This window comes from Capra hircus, chromosome 25 (assembly GCF_001704415.2).
Source record: "Capra hircus breed San Clemente chromosome 25, ASM170441v1, whole genome shotgun sequence".
NCBI lineage: Eukaryota > Metazoa > Chordata > Mammalia > Artiodactyla > Bovidae > Capra > Capra hircus.
Window position 1 is genome coordinate 29382149 of NC_030832.1, and position 19578 is coordinate 29401726.

General features: G+C 50.0%; 1 protein-coding gene across 1 annotated transcript in view; it reads right to left on the reverse strand.

Annotated features, from left to right (window-relative positions):
* Positions 1-12228, reverse strand: part of WBSCR17 (Williams-Beuren syndrome chromosome region 17) — a 427482-nt gene extending 415254 nt beyond the window's left edge. The window contains exon 1 of the mRNA XM_018041001.1: positions 10683-12228. Coding sequence (XP_017896490.1) covers positions 10683-10920 — 238 coding nt within the window. The 5' untranslated portion in view covers positions 10921-12228. The remainder of the gene's footprint in view (positions 1-10682) is intronic.

Sequence of the window (19578 nt, forward strand, 5' to 3'; positions counted from 1 at the left end):
GAGTTCCATCATTTGGTCCCCTCGGCACAGGAAGCAGGTCTTCTCCTGTGACAGGGCACTCCAGCTGAATCCATGAAATGCAGGAGGACCCAGATGCCCGCTGGTGGCCTCGGAAGGCAGATCTGTAGGGACTGTGGCTGCAACAGCCACAGCTGGGCTAGCGCCTCCAGGCAGGGGGCTGCTGCCGCAGCAGCTGGAACAGACAGGCTTCTGGGTCACCCAAGAGCAGTAGCAGGGGAGGGGCGGGAGGAGACGGGTTTGGAGCAGAGAACGCTGCCCATCTATCACCACCACAGAATCCCTCCAGTCCACTCCTGCTTCCTCTTTGACTCAGAAACAAATGGGGAACAGAAACGAAGACCTACCAGCAGGTGCTGGGCAAGCTCAGGGCCAACCTAAGACTGCAGAGGGCATGGAGAGGGCACCAACGCCTGCCTGTGTGGGCCTTTCCTTGGGAATCAGCCAATCCGGGACTAGGGGACCGCGAGATGGATGAAGCAGAGGGCACAGAGGCGAGGATCCTGGAGGAGCTAGGAAGAGAATTCCCATCCAGGCCGATGTGAAAGGCTGGAACCAGAGGAAAGGCTGAAACCTGGGCGTGGCTGAAGGACTGAGTACACCTCCGTGGACTCATGGAGTTGGGGAGCTCCCCACAGGGTGGGGAGCATGCAGCTCAGAGTGCCAAGGGCTGATTCTGATTTTCCAAAGGGCCAACTCAGGATGTGGCCAAGGAGAGAGGTCAGAAGGGAAGGGCACCTGGAATCACTGAGGCTCAGAGGGCTCATTGAGTCCTGAACCAGAGTCATGGCTGGGCTGGCGACACCAGAACTTTCTACCTATTGTTGGATTCTAACTCACTTTCCCACCTATTTGAGTGCACATTAAATCCCAACACAACATCGATCCCCTTACGTCATCACTGCAGTGACCACTTCATCCAATAGGTCCCCACATCTACAGAATTACCTCTAACTCAGCCAGAGGCTGAAGCCTGGCAGGGTTGAGCCTCCATTCGGTCCTCTAAACAAGCTCCACGTGGCCAATGAAGGTCACACGGCCTTCCTTCTGTCCCCTCACTCATCTCTGCCTCTACTCATTCCCCATGTCAATCGCCCTGCCTGACCACCTTCTATGACAGGCCCCCAAGCGGTCTCACTACCTGGGTCCTCTGGTCTATGTGTTAAAACTTTGAAGTCCTCGCCTTCAAGTTCAGCACTGCTTGGTCAAGCACCTACTGAGGGCCAGGTCAGGTCTCACCACCGCCATACTCATTCTACCTCCAAAACTTCATGTACACCTGGTGAAACTACAAACCCACCCTTCCAACTGGACCACAGATGTCTAGGTGGGCATGCCATCTACATCTCTGCATGCATGCAGCTAATCCACACCCCGCAGTGAGGAAGTACTCACAAATAGATGGAAATGACCAACATTTGTGCAATGGGATTTGATATATACAGGCGACCATTTCTTCTCCCAGGCCTCAAAAGCGATTATCCAAAGGCACCACTACTATAACTTAAGGGGAAGATGGAGAAGAAGAAGATAGAAGGAAGAGAGAAACAGAATTCAGCCTCGGACAAAACCATGAAAAAGAGAAGAATCCTAGGTTGATTCAAAGAGGTTAAGCAATCTAAGAGCAAAACAGACCTTTCCTGCCCTATCTTGAGATTTACACCTCAGGTAACAAGGACCAGCACAACTGTTCATGCATCCCTTCCAGATATATCTGCTGAGCACCTATTATGGGCCAGGGGACTTCTCAGCATCAGACATATGATGAGAAACAAGCAAGCAAAGGCTCCTTTCTGCAACCTAGATGTCCATCACCAGGTAAATGGATGACGAAGTTGTGGTACATATGTACAATGGAATATTAGTCATTAATAGGTTGAGTCAGTTGAACTGAAGTGGGTGAACCTAGAGCCTGTCATACAGAGTGAGGTCAGTCACAACGAGGAAAACAAATACCGCATTTTAACACATGTGGTACTGATGAGCCTATTTGCAGCGCAGAAATTGAGATGCACGTGTGGAGAACAGACTTGTGGGCACAGCGGGTGGAGGAGGGGGAGCGAATCGACAGTAGCATTGCCATATATACACTCTTGTGTGTCAAACAGATAGCTGGTGGGAAGCTGCTGTTCAGCACAGGGAGCTCAGCCTGGCACTCTGTGACCACCTATTACAGAAGGGTGGGATGGGGCCAAGGTGGGGGAGGAAAGCTCAGGAGCGGGGACTCTTATGGCTGATTCACGTTGTAGGGCTTCCCAGGTGTTCCAGTGCTAAAGAATCTGCTTGCCAATGCAGGAGACACAAGAGACATGGGAAGATCCCCTAGAGGAGGAAATGGCAACCCACTCCAATATTCTTGCCTGAAAAATTCCACGGACAGAGGAGCCTGGCAGGCTTCAGTCTATGGGGTCACAAAGAGTCAGACATGACTGAGCACACACATGCATGGACACTGATGTACAGCAGAAACCAACACAACACTTGTTAAGCAATTATCCTCCAATTAAAAAAAAGCCTTCTCCCAGCTGCCACACATTGGGCACCGTGGCTCATGGCACGGATTCATTGTGAATCCCTGCTCAACCTGACTCACAGCATCCCCATTTCACAGCTGAGAAATGGTGGTGAAGCTATCACCATCTACTTTACACACGATAGTGTATACATGTCAATGCTACTCTCGATTCGGTCCCCTTCTCCTTCACCCGCTGTGCCCACAAGTCTGTGCCCACAAGTCTGCCCAAGGTAGGTCACACAGTTAATAAGTGACAGAACCAGTCATCAAACCCAGACTGTCTGCCGCCCAAGAGAACACCCTTTCTCCCAATATTATATTCTCAAAGACTCAGAGGTGTCTGACCTTAGGTGTTTCTCCATTAGATGTGGGCTCCACTGTGCCCACGCCCCACCTCTCCATCGTCACTCTTGGCTCTAATTGCCGAGCCTTTTCCCTGTCCACAAAGGACACTCCAGATTTGGCCACGGCACAGGTCAGGGCATCAGAGTTCTTCCTCGACAATGACGCTAGTGGCCTCTCCTCAGTTATTCTGGGCCGGGCAGGCGGCAGCTGCCCCTGCTGGCAGGGTGCCCGGCACACACACTGGCCAACACAGATGTGCCTGTATCCCAAGGCTGTCCAAGAACCGGGCCTCCCATCTCTCTGGAAGCCACCAGATGTGATCAGTCCGTCGGAGGTAAAAGAAGTGAGCCTCCCTCCAGCGCCCAGCCCCTGGCTCTGCTGATCAGCCTTCCACACACCCGGGTCCCTGCTGGCCACTGAGCCCTGATGAAAGCCTGTTGTTGTTTGGGATTTCCCAAGCAAGAATACGAAGTAGGTTATCATTTCCTTCCCCAGGGGATCTTTCCTACCCAGGGATTGAACCCACATCTCCTGCATTGCAGGCAGATTCTTTGCCACTGAGCCACCTGGGATAAATACTTTCACTATTCAAGGATCCTGACTTAGGGATCGAACCTACATCTCCTGCACTGGCGGGTGGACTCTACCACTGAGCCACCTGGAAGCCCCAATGAAAGCCTACATGCAGCTCCTATGACTCACACTGCCCTGGTACCCTTCTGAGGCTCACCTGCAAGGAGTGATTTTAATGCAAACACGTGCCCTCAGCTCTCTCCCCCTTACCTCCTTCCCATTGGGAATGCTAGTACCCTCCAGCTCAACCATCTATATGAGCACACATATATTCCAGGAAAGAAGAAACAGCTCAGGGTCAGCTCTGGCATCCAGGAAGAGATGCTTTCAGTATACGATCCCTCTCCTTCCAATGCCACCTCAAAGGCCCAGAGAACACACCTCTGCCCTGTCCTTCGGCGCCACTCACTTTCTCCGCCTCGTGGGCCTGGCTGACACGGCAGGCTGGGCGGGCTGCAGGTGGCTTGTTTGGGAACGTGTCGGTTTCCTGCAGCTCCGACTCCAGCTTCATCTGTCTGTGTGGCTTGGGGGCAGGACCAGGCTGCGTAATTTTGACTCCTCTCCATGCCCGCAAAGGTTTTCAATTTCTTCAAGCAACCCTGCTTCTATTCAATATCCTTGTGAAATCTAAATTTGGAACCTAACCTCAATCGATTGCATTTCCTCTTACGACAGCAGGGCCCTAGGCTTACCGGATGGAGTAGTCACATGTGCCCTTGTGAGTCCCTGCACCAGGGCGTGGATGAGGGACGAGGTCACCAGCCAGAGCTCGGGGCTTGCATGGGGCACATGACCGCCCACCACCTTCATCCTGACCTATCGGGGGATGCTGAACCTGGGAAAAGGACCATGATATTCTGGAATCTTGACTCTGCCCCTCACTGTCTGTGTCATCATGGCCAAGTCACACAGCATTCTCTAAGTCTCACCTTTCTCAGCTCTAAAATGACAGAAAACAAATAACGTCCTCAGCTGGTGACAGACAGCCAAAAGCACTGTACAGAGTTACATGGGAATTCTATCAGGAACTCTGTCCCTTCGTCTGTTTTCCTAACGTCAGTACAAACCCACCATTAAAAAAAAAAATTAACACAATATTATTTTCTTCTGCATAATGGTTTTGGGTTTTCTAAAATTTCCATGATAAAATATGAATTAATTCTACTCTAGAGAGAAAAGGAACATAAAACCAGCATGTTATAAAACCACACATTCACAAATAGCATACTGAACCGTGCTGGTCTTTAACCTGGCTAACTGCTTCACTTCCAGGCTCCTCTGAAGGTTCTAGCGCCCTTTAGTCAGGGTCTGGTGAAGGACGAGGGGTGGCCTCAAGATAGTTGCAGGCAAGATGACTACCTCACACTCACTCTCCCCAGCTAAGTCTCTCCAGCTCCTTCCTCCAACCACATCCACCCCACATAATCCAGTCTTTACAGAGTCAAGGTTATGTCCTCTATGGTTACCATTTAGCTCCTAAAACTAGCTTCCATCCAACTAATCAACCAGTAAACCTTTTTGCCCACATGCCATACAGGGTGTTATGACAGATGCCGAAGGATGGGCACGGTATTAAATAGTTCAAAATACGGTTCAAGTCCTCAAAACTCCTGTAGTCCAGCTCTGAACTCAAAAGGTAAAGCCACCGAGGCACCAGAGTGCAATGGGTGCAATGGACATGGGCAAGAAAGCTTCAAGCAACCTGGCGCAGGAAGAGCTCAGACGGTGGGACTTGGCACAACCTTCCGCCCCCAGGCAGTGACCTTGAGTCAAGCTTTAAAGGACACATGAATGTAGGAAGCAGGTGAGGAGAGCAAACCAGGACAACCAGCACTTCTCAAAGAATGGACCTGAAACACGGAAGATGAAGCCCTAAGACAAATGCAGGGCTATTTCAGCAAGTGGATGGACCTGGCTGGAGGAGGCAGAAGCACTGGGCCAGAGTGGGAACATGGGCTGACAGTGGTCAGCCTTGACTATCAGCCTCCAGGCTTGATCACAGTTCCTCAGGAAACACACAACTCCTGGAAGGTCTTGGGCCCTTTGCAAGCAGTGCTGTCCATGCAGACAGCCAGAGTCCCGAAAAGGAGGGTGAGAGAACAGAGGCTGGGGCTTGGGTTAAAGGGCACTACAGCAGCAGTAAGGGGGCAGCAGTGGGTGCCCAACGGTAAAGATGGAAGGGCAGATGTCAGAGCGAGGCTGCAGGGGAGAGGACAAAATCATCTCAGTGTGCTTTCCCTCCATTTCAGCTTTTCCACATCCCCTTTAAAGTGTCCTTCTCAGCCTGCATTAAGAAAAACAAAATAACCACAGCGTGCAACCACTTTCTCCAAAGAAGACATACGGATGGCTAACAAACACATGAAAAGGTGCTCAACATCACTCATTATCAGAACAATGTAAATTAAGACCACAATGAGGTACCATTTCACACCAGTCAGAATGGCTGTGATCCAAAAGGCTACAAGCAATAAATGCTGGAGAGGGTGTGGAGAAAAGGGAACCCTCTTACACTGTTGGTGGGAAGGCAAACTAGTACAGCCACTATGGAGAACAGTGTGGAGATTCCTTTAAAAACTGCAAATAGAACTGCCTTATGACCCAGCAATCCCACTGCTGGGCATACACACCGAGGAAACCAGAATTGAAAGAGACACGTGTACCCCAATGTTCATCGCAGCACTGTTTATAATAGCCAGGATATGGAAGCAACCTAGATATTTATCAGCAGACGAATGGATAAGAAAACTGTGGTACATATACACAATGGAGTATTACTCAGCCATTAAAAAGAATACATTTGAATCAGTTCTAATGAGGTGGATGAAACTGGAGCCGATTATACAGAGTGAAGTAAGCCAGAAAGAAAAACACCAATACAGTATACTAACACATATATATGGAATTTAGAAAGATGGTAATGATAACGCTGTATGCGAGACAGCAAAAGAGACACAGATGTAAAGAACAGACTTTTGGACTCTGTGGGAGAGGGCGAGGGTGGGATGATTTGGGAGAATGGCATTGAAACATGTATACTATCATGTAAGAAATGAATCGCTAGTCTAGGTTCGATACAGGATACGGGATGCTTGGGGCTGGTGCACTGGGATGACCCAGAGAGATGATATGGGGAGGGAGGTGGGAGGGGGGTTCAGGGATGCGAACTCATGTACACCTGTGGTGGATTCATGTCAATATATGGCAAAACCAATACGGTATTGTAAAGTAAAAAAATAAAAAATTGAAAAAAAAAAAAAAGACAGGCACTATAAGTTTTAGCAGAGAGGCCCGTTATGAGGAAGTCTGGATCACCCATGGCGCCCCCAGCCCAGAGGGGCCCTTGCAGGACACCCAAGAAACTGTTTCCAGGGTGAGAGGACACTACAGATGGCTGTGCTGTGTCTCCTGCTTGAACTTCATAAGAGTCCCCAGGAAAGATCTGAGAAACCTGAACATCATTAAAACACCAGCTCCCACTTGGTACCCAGGGGGCTGGGCCCCTCCTGTATGCCCAATGCTTGGCTCTCTTAAGCCCTCCATTAATTCCCAAACAATAAGGAGCACCAAGGTCTAGGTCTCCTTGTCCTCCTTCAGTAGCAAGGAGTGGAGACGCCGCAGCACAAGCAGACACAGGAACCCAAGTCCCATCTCCGCACCCTCCCGCCGCAGCAGGAGACCTCAGCAGGCCTACAGAATCAACAGGTGGGACCCGCTGTGCCCAAAACATGCACAGGCAGAGGATGGAGCGCTGTGAGTGGGGTGGAGAGGGGGAAGGTCACTGCAAATTACACTTGTCAGCCAGAAAGACAACACCTATCTAATTGCAGCTTGAATTCCTGGCTTGTGCAGGAAAAGCTCGAAAGCCAGTCTTCCTGCCTGCTTCCCCTCAGAGGCTGCAAGTCAAGAAAACTCTTCTTTCTAACCCAGGCAACCAGTCCCTGGTGGTGGTCATCCCCACGCCGGATGGGGAAATTGCTTACAGGGCAGAAGAGCACACAGGGAAAGAGGCCAGGACCCCAGTCCATCTGAAGCAAACTCTCAGCTTTCCGAAAGTCCTCACTCTGATTCCCACCAACAGGCAAGTGGGTTTTCCTCTTCGCTCTGCCTGGCATAGGCAGCAGAGGGCTCTGGGTCATGGTTCAGGCCACAGGCTTGCCCAAGATACAGTCTCAGGGCCCCCCACCCCAAAGCTACTGAATCAGAGACTCTGTGGGTGGGGCCTAGAAATCTACATCTTAAAAGGCCCTCCGTGTGACTCTCAGTTCAGTTTAGTTCAGTCGATCAGTCATGTCCGACTTTTTGTGACCCCATGGACAGCAGCATGCCAGGCTTCCCTGTCCATCACCAACTCCTAGAGCTTACTCAAACTCATGTCCATAGAGTCGGTGACGCCATCCAACCATCTCATCCTCTATTGTCCCCTTCTCCTCCTGCCTTCAATCTTTCCCAGCATCAGGGTCTTTTCCAATGAGTCAGTTCTTCACATTAGGTGGCCAAAGTATTGGAGTTTTGTGACTCTGAAGCACACCTAAGATTGGGACTTCCCTGGCAGTCCAGTGGTTAAGACTTCACCTTTCAATGCAACAGGTGCAGGTTTGATCCCTGTTCGGGGAGCTAAGCGCCCGTATACCTTGCAGCCAAAAAACCAAAATATAAAACAGAAGGAGTATTGTAACAAATTCTTTATTGTTTGGACCATTAAAAATGGTCCACATTAAAAAAAGAAAAAGATTAAGACAAGCCAGTGAAGCAGCTGAGAACCTCAATTCTGGAACCAGACTATCCCAGTTCTGTCAGAACTTCAATTCCCTGTTCATAATCACTTGGGTGATTATGAGCAAGTTACTTAAAGAGGAGTGTTAGTTGCTCAGTTGTATCTAACTCTTTGCAACTCCATGGACTGTAGCCTACCAGGCTACATGGAATTCTCCAGGCCAGAATACTGCAGTGGGTAGCCATTTCCTTCTCCACGGGATCTTCCCAACCCAGGGATCAAACCCCGGTCTCCTGCATTGCAGGCAGATTCTTTACGGTCTGAGCCACCAGGGAATACTCCCCTAAAGGGGAGTATCAGCACCTATCCTTAGTGTTGCTGGAAAGACCAAACGAGCCCCAGCGTGTCAGTGGCTCTTAGTGAATACCACTTAGCATTTTATTATTCCTATTTGGGGCACTGATGGGGTGTATATCATATTCTGTTACCTAACTGAAATGACTTGTGTCCTTGGGTATAGCCTGACACTTAAGGGAGCCAGATATCTTGTGCGCTCTTTTGGGGCCTATGGATCAGTCTATGGCCCAGATCTGTGTAAAGTAATAAGGCCCATCCCATAAGCATCCAGTTCCTCCAGAAATGAATTGCGGGCTTTTGTATCATTTTGTGCCTTGGTTCTTGCACACACAGGAGAAGAGCTCCCACCAGACCCCCACAGACAACACCTACAGCTGGTCCACACCTACAGCCAGGCCCTGCTGTCTGCTGGAGGTCAGTGGGATTGCAGCATCCCACTGCAGGTACAAGTTCAAGGATTCCCCTCGATACTTGTTGAGTGATATCAAGAAGCTCAAGGGGTCATTTCAGAGGATGCTTTCAAATCTGACCCCATCCCACCTGGAAGGACCCAGAAGGGATCATTGGAAAGTGGGAAGAAGATATCCTTCTCTCTGCCTGCCACCGGGCTGGTCTCTAGCTCCAACTGCAGGGAGGACAGTGGTTGAGCCAAGCCAGGTCTTACTAATGTCATCAAAGTGAAGACTCCTTATAACTAGGAGGAGACATTCGATGGAAGCTGTCATAAACACTGGCTCTCTGGTCAACCAGACATGGGGTTCTGACTCCAGACTCTGCCACTTACCAGCAGCAGGACCTCAGGCAACTTACCTCAGGTTAACTAACCTCTCCAAGCCTTCTTGTCTTATTTCTAATATGGGAAATGGAAAGAACCACGCTGGACTGATGTGAACACTCAATGAGATAATGCACTTGTAACCTCTTGGCACCGAGTCTGGCACACAGTAAGAACTTCACAGATAATTACGATCACTATCTTTATGACTATCAGTAGCTCTGGAACTGGAGCTGCTGGGGTGGCTCTAGTGGTAAAGAACCGGCCTGACAATGCAGGAGATATAAGAGACATGGGTTCAATTCCTCCATTGGGAAGATCCTCAGGAGGAGGGCATAGCAACCCACTCCAGTATTCTGGCCTGGATAATCCCATGCACAGAGGAGCCTAGTGGGTTACAGTCCACGGGGTTGCAAAGAGTTGGACAGGACTGAAGCGACTTAGCACACACAGCTCTGGAATTACCATAAGAACATGAGTTAGAAGCTCAGGAAAGGAGATAGCAGCCTTGAATCTGCCTTGGATACCAGGCATGTGGACCCTGGAGAGCTGCCCATACTCCAGTGAGTAATATTCTGACCTTGGGGGCAACAAATGTCCAATGATCCATCAGCTCCTGGACCAGATGTGACCAGGGGGTGTTAAAAGACTTCCTTTCCTCCTGAAGCAGTGAGAACATTTTAGCTGGGACAGATCCTGATAACTATTACTGATTGGATGGCACACCTCTCTTGGCTACGTTCCTTAAAAACCTGCTTCCCCTACCCACCGCGAACTTTAACAGTTCCCCTCGGGCAGCTCTCGGGGCTGGCGGGAGGGAGGGGAATCCGGAAGTTTTTAATAGCAGCTTCACCGAGGCAGCGCCGGGAAGGGAGGGGTCCTCGTTACTAGCTGAACAGGCTGCCTCCTAGAGAGAGAACATTCCGTCAGCGCACTACCAAAGCGCGTTAGCTCCAGACCTAAGGCCTCGACTTTTGCAGACGTTTAAGCCCGCCAATGGCCCCTCCCTGTCCGACCCCACCAAAGGCTAAGCTGTAAGAGCTATTTCCTCCCTTAAGTCGCCTGCGCCTCCAGTCCCATTCGGCCGCGCGTCTAGTTTCCGCACTTGGGGCCAACTGGCCAGGTAATGATGCCGGCACGCGGAGACCTGGAGCCAGCTGTGCTGACGTGTTTCCACGATAAAAGCAAACTTACAGCTGGAGCACAGAAAAGAAGCCGGGGATTCTTTCCAGCAGCCCCGGCCTCCTGGCCGAGACGGGGCAGGAAGAGTAACAGGGAGCGCGCGGGAGCCAGGAGGTCTGCCTCCCGCCCCGCGCGCAGGGCCCCCGGGGGTGGACCGGATGCCCACGCTGAACCCCGTGGGCATCCGCGCGCGTCCTTACCGTTTAGTTGCCGGTAGACAATGTCCTCGAGCAGCGAGAGGCGCTTCAGGACCGCATCCTGGATGGGGCTGGCGCTGTGCGCGCTAAGGTTAGCGGCCTCGGCCCGCGGCCGAATCTCATGGAAGGAGTCTCCGCTGCGCACCGAGATGGGCCGGCACTTGGCCAAGAAGAGCACGAAGCCGGCCACCGCGATCAAGTTCAACACCAACAGCACTTTGACTCTTCTCAGTGAAGCCATCAAACACGCCCAGCCGGCCCTCGCCCCGGACCCGCGCCCCTTCGGGCTCTGGCGAGGCGCGGGGCAGCCGGGGGCCGTGCGTGTGAGCCAAGCGCTCCGGACGGCTGGCGAGGATACCAGCCGCTCCCGGCCCCACGGCGCGGAGGCTGGGGCAGCGTAGACGGTTAGGAGGTCCGGGCGGTCGCGGGGAGAGAGAGATGGCTCACGTGAAAGCCCTCGGTCTGCAGAACTGCTCCCCAAGATGCCTACTCGGTCCTCGGCGCGCAGCCCCTACCGGTCGCCTCGGCTTCTCGGCGAGGGGCCGGGTGTCTCTCCTCTGCACCAGCAAGTGGTTCGCCGCTGGACCTCCGGCCGCCGGGAGCCGGGCTGAGGACGCAGGGGCCGGCAGGCGGGGCTGCCCCGGCGCCGCGGCGGGAGCGGCGCGCAGGTGTCGGGCTCAGGGTTCGTCGCCCGCCCGCGGAGGAGCGCACCGCGCCTCCGGCCGCACAGCCACTAGCCTAGTCCGCAGGCAGCCGTCGCGGAGCGCCGGCCGCGGTCTTCAGCGGAGGACCGACTCCCCGGGGCGGGCGCCTTTGTTACGCTCACCGACCCGTTCCATCACGCCGGGCTGAGGAATAGCCCGTGGCCAGCGCCCGCATCCTCGCGGCTCCGCAGTCACGCTCAAGTCTCAATTACTCTTAAAGTGGGGGCAGCACTAGGGGGCGGGCGAAGGGGCAGAGCGCGACGTCCTCTCCGCCCCCTCGCGCCCAGGGACACCGCACCCCGCCGCCAAACTCACCAGCGCGCACAGCGCCGCGGGCTCCCGGACACGTTCCAAGTCCTGAGCCCACGCAGTGAGCCTTCGGGGCCTGCCGGTCACGCCGGCCTCTCTCCGAGCTGGCGCGTCGAGAGGCTAGCCGGAAGGCGGAGTCGGACCTCGAAAGTCACAGCAGTTCTGTATACCCCCCTCCACGAACGTCGCGGGGAGCGCGGCGGGGAGGGACGCGCGTCGGCGCACCCTCCGCTCGCCAGAACCGGCAGCGCCTGCCGCTCTTCCCGCGCCCCAAGGAGCCAAACGCCGAGTCTTCTAATTGGTGGACGCGGTGATACCGCCGCTGCGGCAGGGAGAGCCCACACAGCCCCGGGGCGCGAGAGCCCGGAGGGGACGCGCAGGTGGCGGCAGAAGGCGGGGCGCGGCCCGAGGGGGCCCGGCTGCAGCGCCAGCTCCTCCTCCGGCCCTCCTGGCCACCCCTCTCCCCGCGAGCCAGTCGGCCGCCGCCGCCCGCAGGCTGCCGGGCGCACAGCTCCCCGGCTCGCCGGCTTGTGCGCGCGCACCCGGAAAGGGTGGGGGCGCCGGGAGAGTGCGGGCCGCGCGGGATGGGGGCCGTCAAGTCATGGTGACGGCTGCCCGCGTTGGAGGGACCCTTTGGTTCTCAGCACTCCCCGAGCGGGCGGGTTTGTTCCATCCCGGCTGGCGATGAAGACATCCCTTTCTGTGTGCTCGCAGCTCCGCTTTGCGTGGCCAGGAATGGCTAGAGGGAAAATCTGGCCTGGAGACTCGGATTCCGTTACTTTGGGAGCCAAACCGGGCGTTGGTGGGCTGGTTGGTTCGTTCATCGTCCAGGCGACGGTTTCTGTGTCCAGCCCCCACCTCTATACGCGTTTTATCATAAGAAGCGTATCTTGGCGACTGGATTTCCGAAATCTCTTCTTCCCAAAGTCAGGAGCTCCTGATGCTGAAATTCAAAACCCCGCGCTGATCTCTTTGGTTCCTTGGGCCTGGAAAAGAACAGGCTGTCAACCAACAAAGATTAGATCTGGCAATGAAGCCCAATAAATCTGGTGGTTTCTACCTATTTCGATCTCATTAAAGTTGTTTTTGTTTTTGTTTTCATGTTACTGTTGGGGTTTTATGATTTTTTGCTGATTTGTTATTTTAAATGTTGATTTTCAACATTGAAAAGTGCGTGAAAAAAATGTAACAATCTTTTAGTTCTATTCCCTTGGTACTCTTTGTCCAGGTTCCATAGGTTTTGCTTTGTATAATCTACAAGAAAGTGACTACAAAACTGTTAGATGAAAAAGCCACATCAGAAGACATAAGGGACAGTTTTTAACCTCACGTGTTGGGCACAAAAGAGGCTGAGTAGGAAGAAACCCCAGTTTATTGAGAGGTTGTAAGACAGACACTGGGCCAGGCACAGTCTCTAGGTTATCTCACTGAATACCGAGTTGAGTTAGATGTTATAACCACACATTCAGATGGAAGCTAGCCCAGTCAAGAGAAGCTCATGCAAAAATAGGGTTTGAACTTTCATTCAGCCATAGAGATGCAGGTGGGAAGGTTGAGGCAATGGGCTAAGGTGTCAGTTTAGAGCCTTAAACCTAATTCTAACTGTAACCCTGAGACTGGATGACGGATGGGCTGTCTTTTATCCCCCCAAATTTAGACAGGTTTATTGATAATTTCAGGGATTTCCTGATGGCTCAGTGGTAAAGAATTCTCCTGCAATGTAGGAGACACAGTTTCCATCCCTGGGTTGGTAAGATCCCCTGGAGGAGGAAATGGCAACTACTCCAGTATTCTTGCCTGGAAAAAATTCCCGTAGATAAAGGAGACTGGTAGGCTATAGTCCATGGGGTCACAAAGAGTCGAACATGACTTAGCAGCTAAGCACCAGCACGACATTGGTAATTTCAGTGTCCTTTCACAGGCTGACAAACAAATAGAAAACTGAATCTTACATCATGCACAGATGCCCTCAGCAACTCCAGATAGTGAGTCAGACAGGACAGCCCTCATTTCTCTTCTTCCATCCAAGTTTGTTTAATCCTAGACCAGCCTCAAAACAGTCTTAGCATGTGCAGTTGTAAGCTATCTTCTCAATGCAGACATCTCTGGGTTTTCTGGGACACTTCAGGGTTGTCCAAGTTGAAAACTTGGATGAAGGGTTTTCACACCAGTGCCAAGCAAATTCACCTAAAACTCACCCCATTCCCCTCTGTTACAGAAAAGTTCTATTTCTTCTGTTGCAGAAGCTAAGAGGCCAATAGTAAGTGGTTCTAAACTATGGTGGGTCTGATTCCCAAGCATAAGCACATTTAGGAGTAGGATGCTGGAAGCAAAACAGAAGAAATAGCCTCAGTCAACTCATTGGAAAAGACCCTGGTTCTGGGAAAGACTGAAGGCAAAAGGAGAAGGGGATGACAGAGGATGAAATGGTTGGGATAGTATCATGGATTCAATGGACATGAACTTGGGCGAACTCCGGGAGATGGTGAGAGACAGGGAGGCCTGGTGTGCTTCAGTTCATGGGGTCACAAAGAGTCCAACAGACTGAACAACAAGAACAAAGTTTCTAGGCAAGATTTAACTCCAGTGAGATTTCTTTTCATCCCCCTAAAGCCAGAGGTGTCCCTTACCCAAATTAACTCATGGTTTTATCAAGAAGCTTTAAAAATATATATGTTTATGTATTTTTTAATTTTTGGCTGCATCAGGTCTTACTCGTGGCATGCAGGATCTCTCATGGCACACAGGCTTAGTTGCCCCACAGCACATGCAAACTTAGCTCCCCAACCAGGTATCAAACCTCCACCCTCTGCGTTGGAAGGTGGATTTTCAATCACTGGACCACCAGGAAATCCCTTATCATCAATCTTATAGGCTTCTCCCCTCACATTCCACATGCCTTCTGACAGCTTCTACATTTCTAAGTGACAACTGACATTATAGACCCATTGAGTGACCCCCTGTCATAGTACACCCTGAATCCTGTCACCACACAGAAGTGCTGCGCTTATGCAATCCTGCCCTGAAATTCCGCCCTGTGTCCACTGCTTTTTTATTCTCAATTCCAACCAAACAGATTTTCCAGCCATCAGCTACCCCTCTCTGCCTCCCAAGCATCTAAGCCCTTACATCTCCACTTGAGTTCCTTCTGTATCCTTCCTGGTTATTCGAGATCTAGTCACTCCTTTATTTCAAACACAGTTCTCAGGAGTGGCCACGATTCACACACACTCACAGACAGGGTCTCCCACTGCCCCCGGCCTGTCAATACCCGGGGACTTCCCCAGTGGTCCAGTGGTTAAGACTCCTCACTTCCATTGCAGGAGCAAGGGTTCCATCCCTGGTCCAGGCACCAAGATCCTGCATGCCCAGCAGTGCAGCAAAATAATAATAAGAATTAAAATAAAACATCTAAAAAATACCCACCTTTGAATCAGTACCACCCAGACAAAAAGGTCACCTGGGAAAACCACATTACCCCCAAGTGTGGGGACATTACCAACTGATGGTGGTATATAGAGTGTATAGCATGAACTGGATCCTCATTCTGCTTAAAAGAACTGTTCCATGTCCCTAATCAGCTTCACTCCCCAGAGAGGTCTAGAAGATTCCAGAAGTTTGTAGACACTCTTAATTATAGGAGGAAACACTCATAACTTCCATCAGATTCTCAGTGGTGGTCAATGACACCAAAATTTGAAGAACCTGTTGGCATATGTTAGATATGCAAAAACATAAGCAGCTGAATATTTATTGTAGGCAGCTGCTTATAACATCAGTGGTGTCAAGGCAAGCAAGTTTGATGGAGCTCTCCAGTTGCTTGCATGTCTTGATGGAAGAAAGAAAACTCTGGACTAAAGCCAACATGCTGTATGAATGTTGAACTGAAGGAATGGAACTAAATAGCTTCTGCCTGCTGAGTAAATTCTCACACCCCAAAGGAGCACACCTAGCCACTTAAACTACATACACAGAGATTAAAGGGGCCATTTACAGAGTCATCAATCGCTCTATGCCCAGAGGCTCCTGAAAGTGTGGGTGACCTCCCTCAATCAATGACTGCCATCTGTCTACATGCCACTTGCCCCCAGTCCAGCTAGTAAAACCAACAAAATTAGACCTCAGTGGCTGTGTGGCCTGCTCATCAGGGAATCTGGGTTTCATTCCCCCTGTTCCCAAGAACCAAATCAATTCTCAGCTTTAAAATAAGAAATTTCTTGTGGATGGGTCCAAAAATCTTTCTAAGCATAAATTTCAGCTAAACTACAAACATTTTAAAAAAAATTTAATGGAGGATAATTGTTTTATAGTATTGTCCTGGTTTCTGCCACACATCACTATGAATCAGCCACATGTATACACATGTCCCCTCCCTCTTTAACCTCCCTCCCATGTCCCACCCCATCCCATCCCACTAGGCTGTCACAGAGCACTGGGTTGAGCTCCCTACGTCACACAGCAAATTCCCACTGGCCATCTGTTTTGCATATGGCAATATCCATGTGGGAACATGCACGAACACTTTTAAAACAGGCTTATTAGTATAGCTGTTTGCATAGCAACCTGAAAGGAAGGAAATAGATATATTTCTGTCCATAGGTCACCAAGGGTTTTGATTCCAGATATATTTTTCATTCATCAGCCATGATCCAGATGACACGCCGCTTTGCCTGGAGTGTTACTTTTGCTTGCCTGTTAGAACCTCTCACATCTCACCCTAATCCATCACCAAAGTTAAAAACACTTTGCCATCTAAATATCTTAATTGGTGCAATGTCTGTTTAAATCTTTGGACCAGTTTTTAAAAAACTGAATGGTTTGTTTTCTTGTTAGTTTTGAGATTATATATTTTGGATGTAAGTCCTTTGTCAGAAAATTATTTGTAAATATTTTAGTTCTATTAATAGTGTTTTATTGAAGAAGAAACCTTTTAATTATAATACAGTACAGTTTGTCTTTTAAAAAAAAAATAGTTGAAAGTTCATCAAGGGAAACCAGGGGTTCATCTCTATCCTGTGGCTTTGCCAATCTAGTTATTCTTCCAGAAGCAGAGAGGTTGAGCCCTCACTCTCATAAATGCCTGAACATTACAGCAGATATTGGAGTTGTTATTTGATTTTTTTTTAATTGAGATATAATTGGAATCCATCATTAAGTTAGGTTCAGGTGTACAACATAATCATTTGATATTTGTATATACTGTGATATGTTCATGCCAAGAAATCTAGTTAACATCCATCACCATGCAAGTTACAAATTTTTTCTTTATGATGAGAACTTTGAAGATCTGCTCTCTTAGCAACTCACCAATAAACAAAACAGTATCTTTGACTATAGTCACCATGCTGTGCATTACATTCCCATGGCATTTATCTTATAACTGGAAGTGTCTACCTTCTGGCCACCTTCACTCATTTCTCCCACTAGCCCTCATGTCCGGCAACCCCCAATCTCTTCTCTGTATGATTCCAGGTTTGTGTTTCATTTTCAGATTTCACATTAAGAGGTTACATAGTATTTAGCTTTTTCTTATTTCATCGGAGGGGTTTTATTCATTTGCTTATTTCCCCTCAACTTTATTGGCAGTATCAGTGACAAAAAAATTAAGAATCTAAAGTATACAGAGTAATAATTTGATATTATACACTGGGGAAGGATCTTACTAGAGTTTCTTTTTTATTGTTGTCATTCTTTTGGTTGTTGTTGTTGTTATTGTTTTTTTAATTAATTAATCTTAATTGGAGGCTAATTACTTTACAATATTGTACTGGTTTTTACCATACATTGACATGAATCAGCCATGGGTGTACATGTGTCCCCCGTCCGGAACCCCCCTCCCTCCCCATCCCATCCCTCAGGGTCATCCCAGTGCACTGGCCCTGAGCACCCTGCCTCATGCATCAAACCTGGACTGGAGATCTGTTTCACATATGGTAATATACATGTTTCAATGCCAAAGTTTCGTTTTAAAGAAAAAGACAGACTCTATTCTTTCCTCCACTTCAAGGAGTCACAGTACAGTGGGGGAAAGACTACAATGAGGGGGATAAATAAACAGGGAGAGACCACGCTTCTGAGTGTGCCAAGGGTCTGCATTGTGTGCCAGGCACCACATACACATCCACCTAGACTCACCACTCAGCTCTGTGATTCTGAGCAAGTTAGTTAACTTCTCTGGGTCGCATCTGTTTCCTCTGCTGTAAAACAGGGATAATATCCATACTGTTACCTCCTGAAGTTGCAAGGATGTGTACCTGCATGCTAAGTTGCTTCAGTGATGTCTGACTCTCTGTGACCCTATGGACTGTAGCCCACCAGGCTCCTCTGTCGGTGGGGATTCGCCAGGCAAGAATTCTGGAGTGGGTTGCCACACCCTCTTCCAGGGGATCTTCCCAACCCAGGGACTGAACCCATGTCTCTTATGTCTCCTGCGTTGGCAGGTGGGGTCTTTACCTCTAGTACCACTTGGGAAGCCCAGTTACAAGGATAAATACGTATAAACCACTTAGCACAGGGCTAGGCTTCCCTGGTGGCTCAGATAGTGAAGAATCCACCTGCAATGCAGGAGACCTGGGTTTGATCCCTAGGTTGGGAAGATCCCTTGAAGAAGGGCATGGCAACCCACTCCAGTATCTGACCTGGAGAATCCCCATGGACAGAGGAGCCTGGTGGGCTGCAGTCCATGGGGCTGCAAAGAGTCGGACACAACTGAGCAACGAAGCACAGCACAGGCTATAGTCAACAGTATGGAAATAAACCCAGATAATTCAACTGAGGACAAGCAAAGACTGTATATTCAATTTGCTGTTGCAAGTGTCGACTGAAGAAAGAAAAATCTTCACAACCTAAAAGTTGTTTTATTTGGAAGACAGAACAGAGGGCTTAAGCCCAAAATGTGACCTCTCAGACAACTCTGAGAAATTGTTCAGAAGAAGTAAGAGAGGAGACAGTATATGTAGGAGCTTTCCTGGTGGCTCAGACAGTAAAGAGTCTGCCTGCAATACAGGAGACCCTGGTTCAGTCCCTGGGTTGGGAAGATCCCCTGGAGAAGGGAGCAGCTATCCATTCCAGTGCTCTTACCTGGAAAATCCCATGGACAGAGGAGCCTGGCAGGTTACAGTTTATGGGTTCACAAAGAGTCGGACACTACTGAGTGACTTCACTTTCTTTTCTTTCTTGCAACAAAGATCAGATAGTCAGAACATGATAAGATTACTATTAATTAAAGAAAATCAGATGTCTCAAGTTAATGAGTTTGGTGTTTTTCTATGTATGGGAAGAGGCCAACGTCTGGGCTCTTTAAATCTTTCCTTTAACAGGCACCTCAGTTATCTGGGCCCAGTATCGCATGTGCTCCCAGCCTGAGTCTTCTCAGGGTGCACTGTTGGGGGCCGGGAGGGTGGCAGCAGTGGCTGATGGCTTCATGGGGATATCCTGTTTCTCTCCTGAGTTCCTCCCAGGGCTCATGGTCAGGGCAGCTGTGGTATGATGGCTTGATGGCTGCAATGTCCTTTGTTTACCGGTATGGCAGGCCACATTCTTTCACTGACAGGAGTCAGCCACCCTCTCTTGTGTTTGGCAGAGACTCAAAGGCAAGCAGAGGAGAGGGAAAGCTTTTTACAGTGGAAAGGAAAGGGGAAGGGGAGGCTTCACATATGGCCCGACTGGAGGCTGTTGGCCTGGAGAAGGTGGAGGCAGGAAGACGAGCAGCAGGGCTTCCTTTGTGATTGGTTAAGGGAACATACTTGGCTTTATTTGATTGGCCCCAAGGGCTTCCCTGGTGGCTCAGAGGTTAAAGCGTCTGCCTGCAATATAGGAGACCTGGGTTCGATCCCTGGGTCAGGAAGATCCCCTGGAGAAGGAAATGGCAACCCCCTCCAGTATTC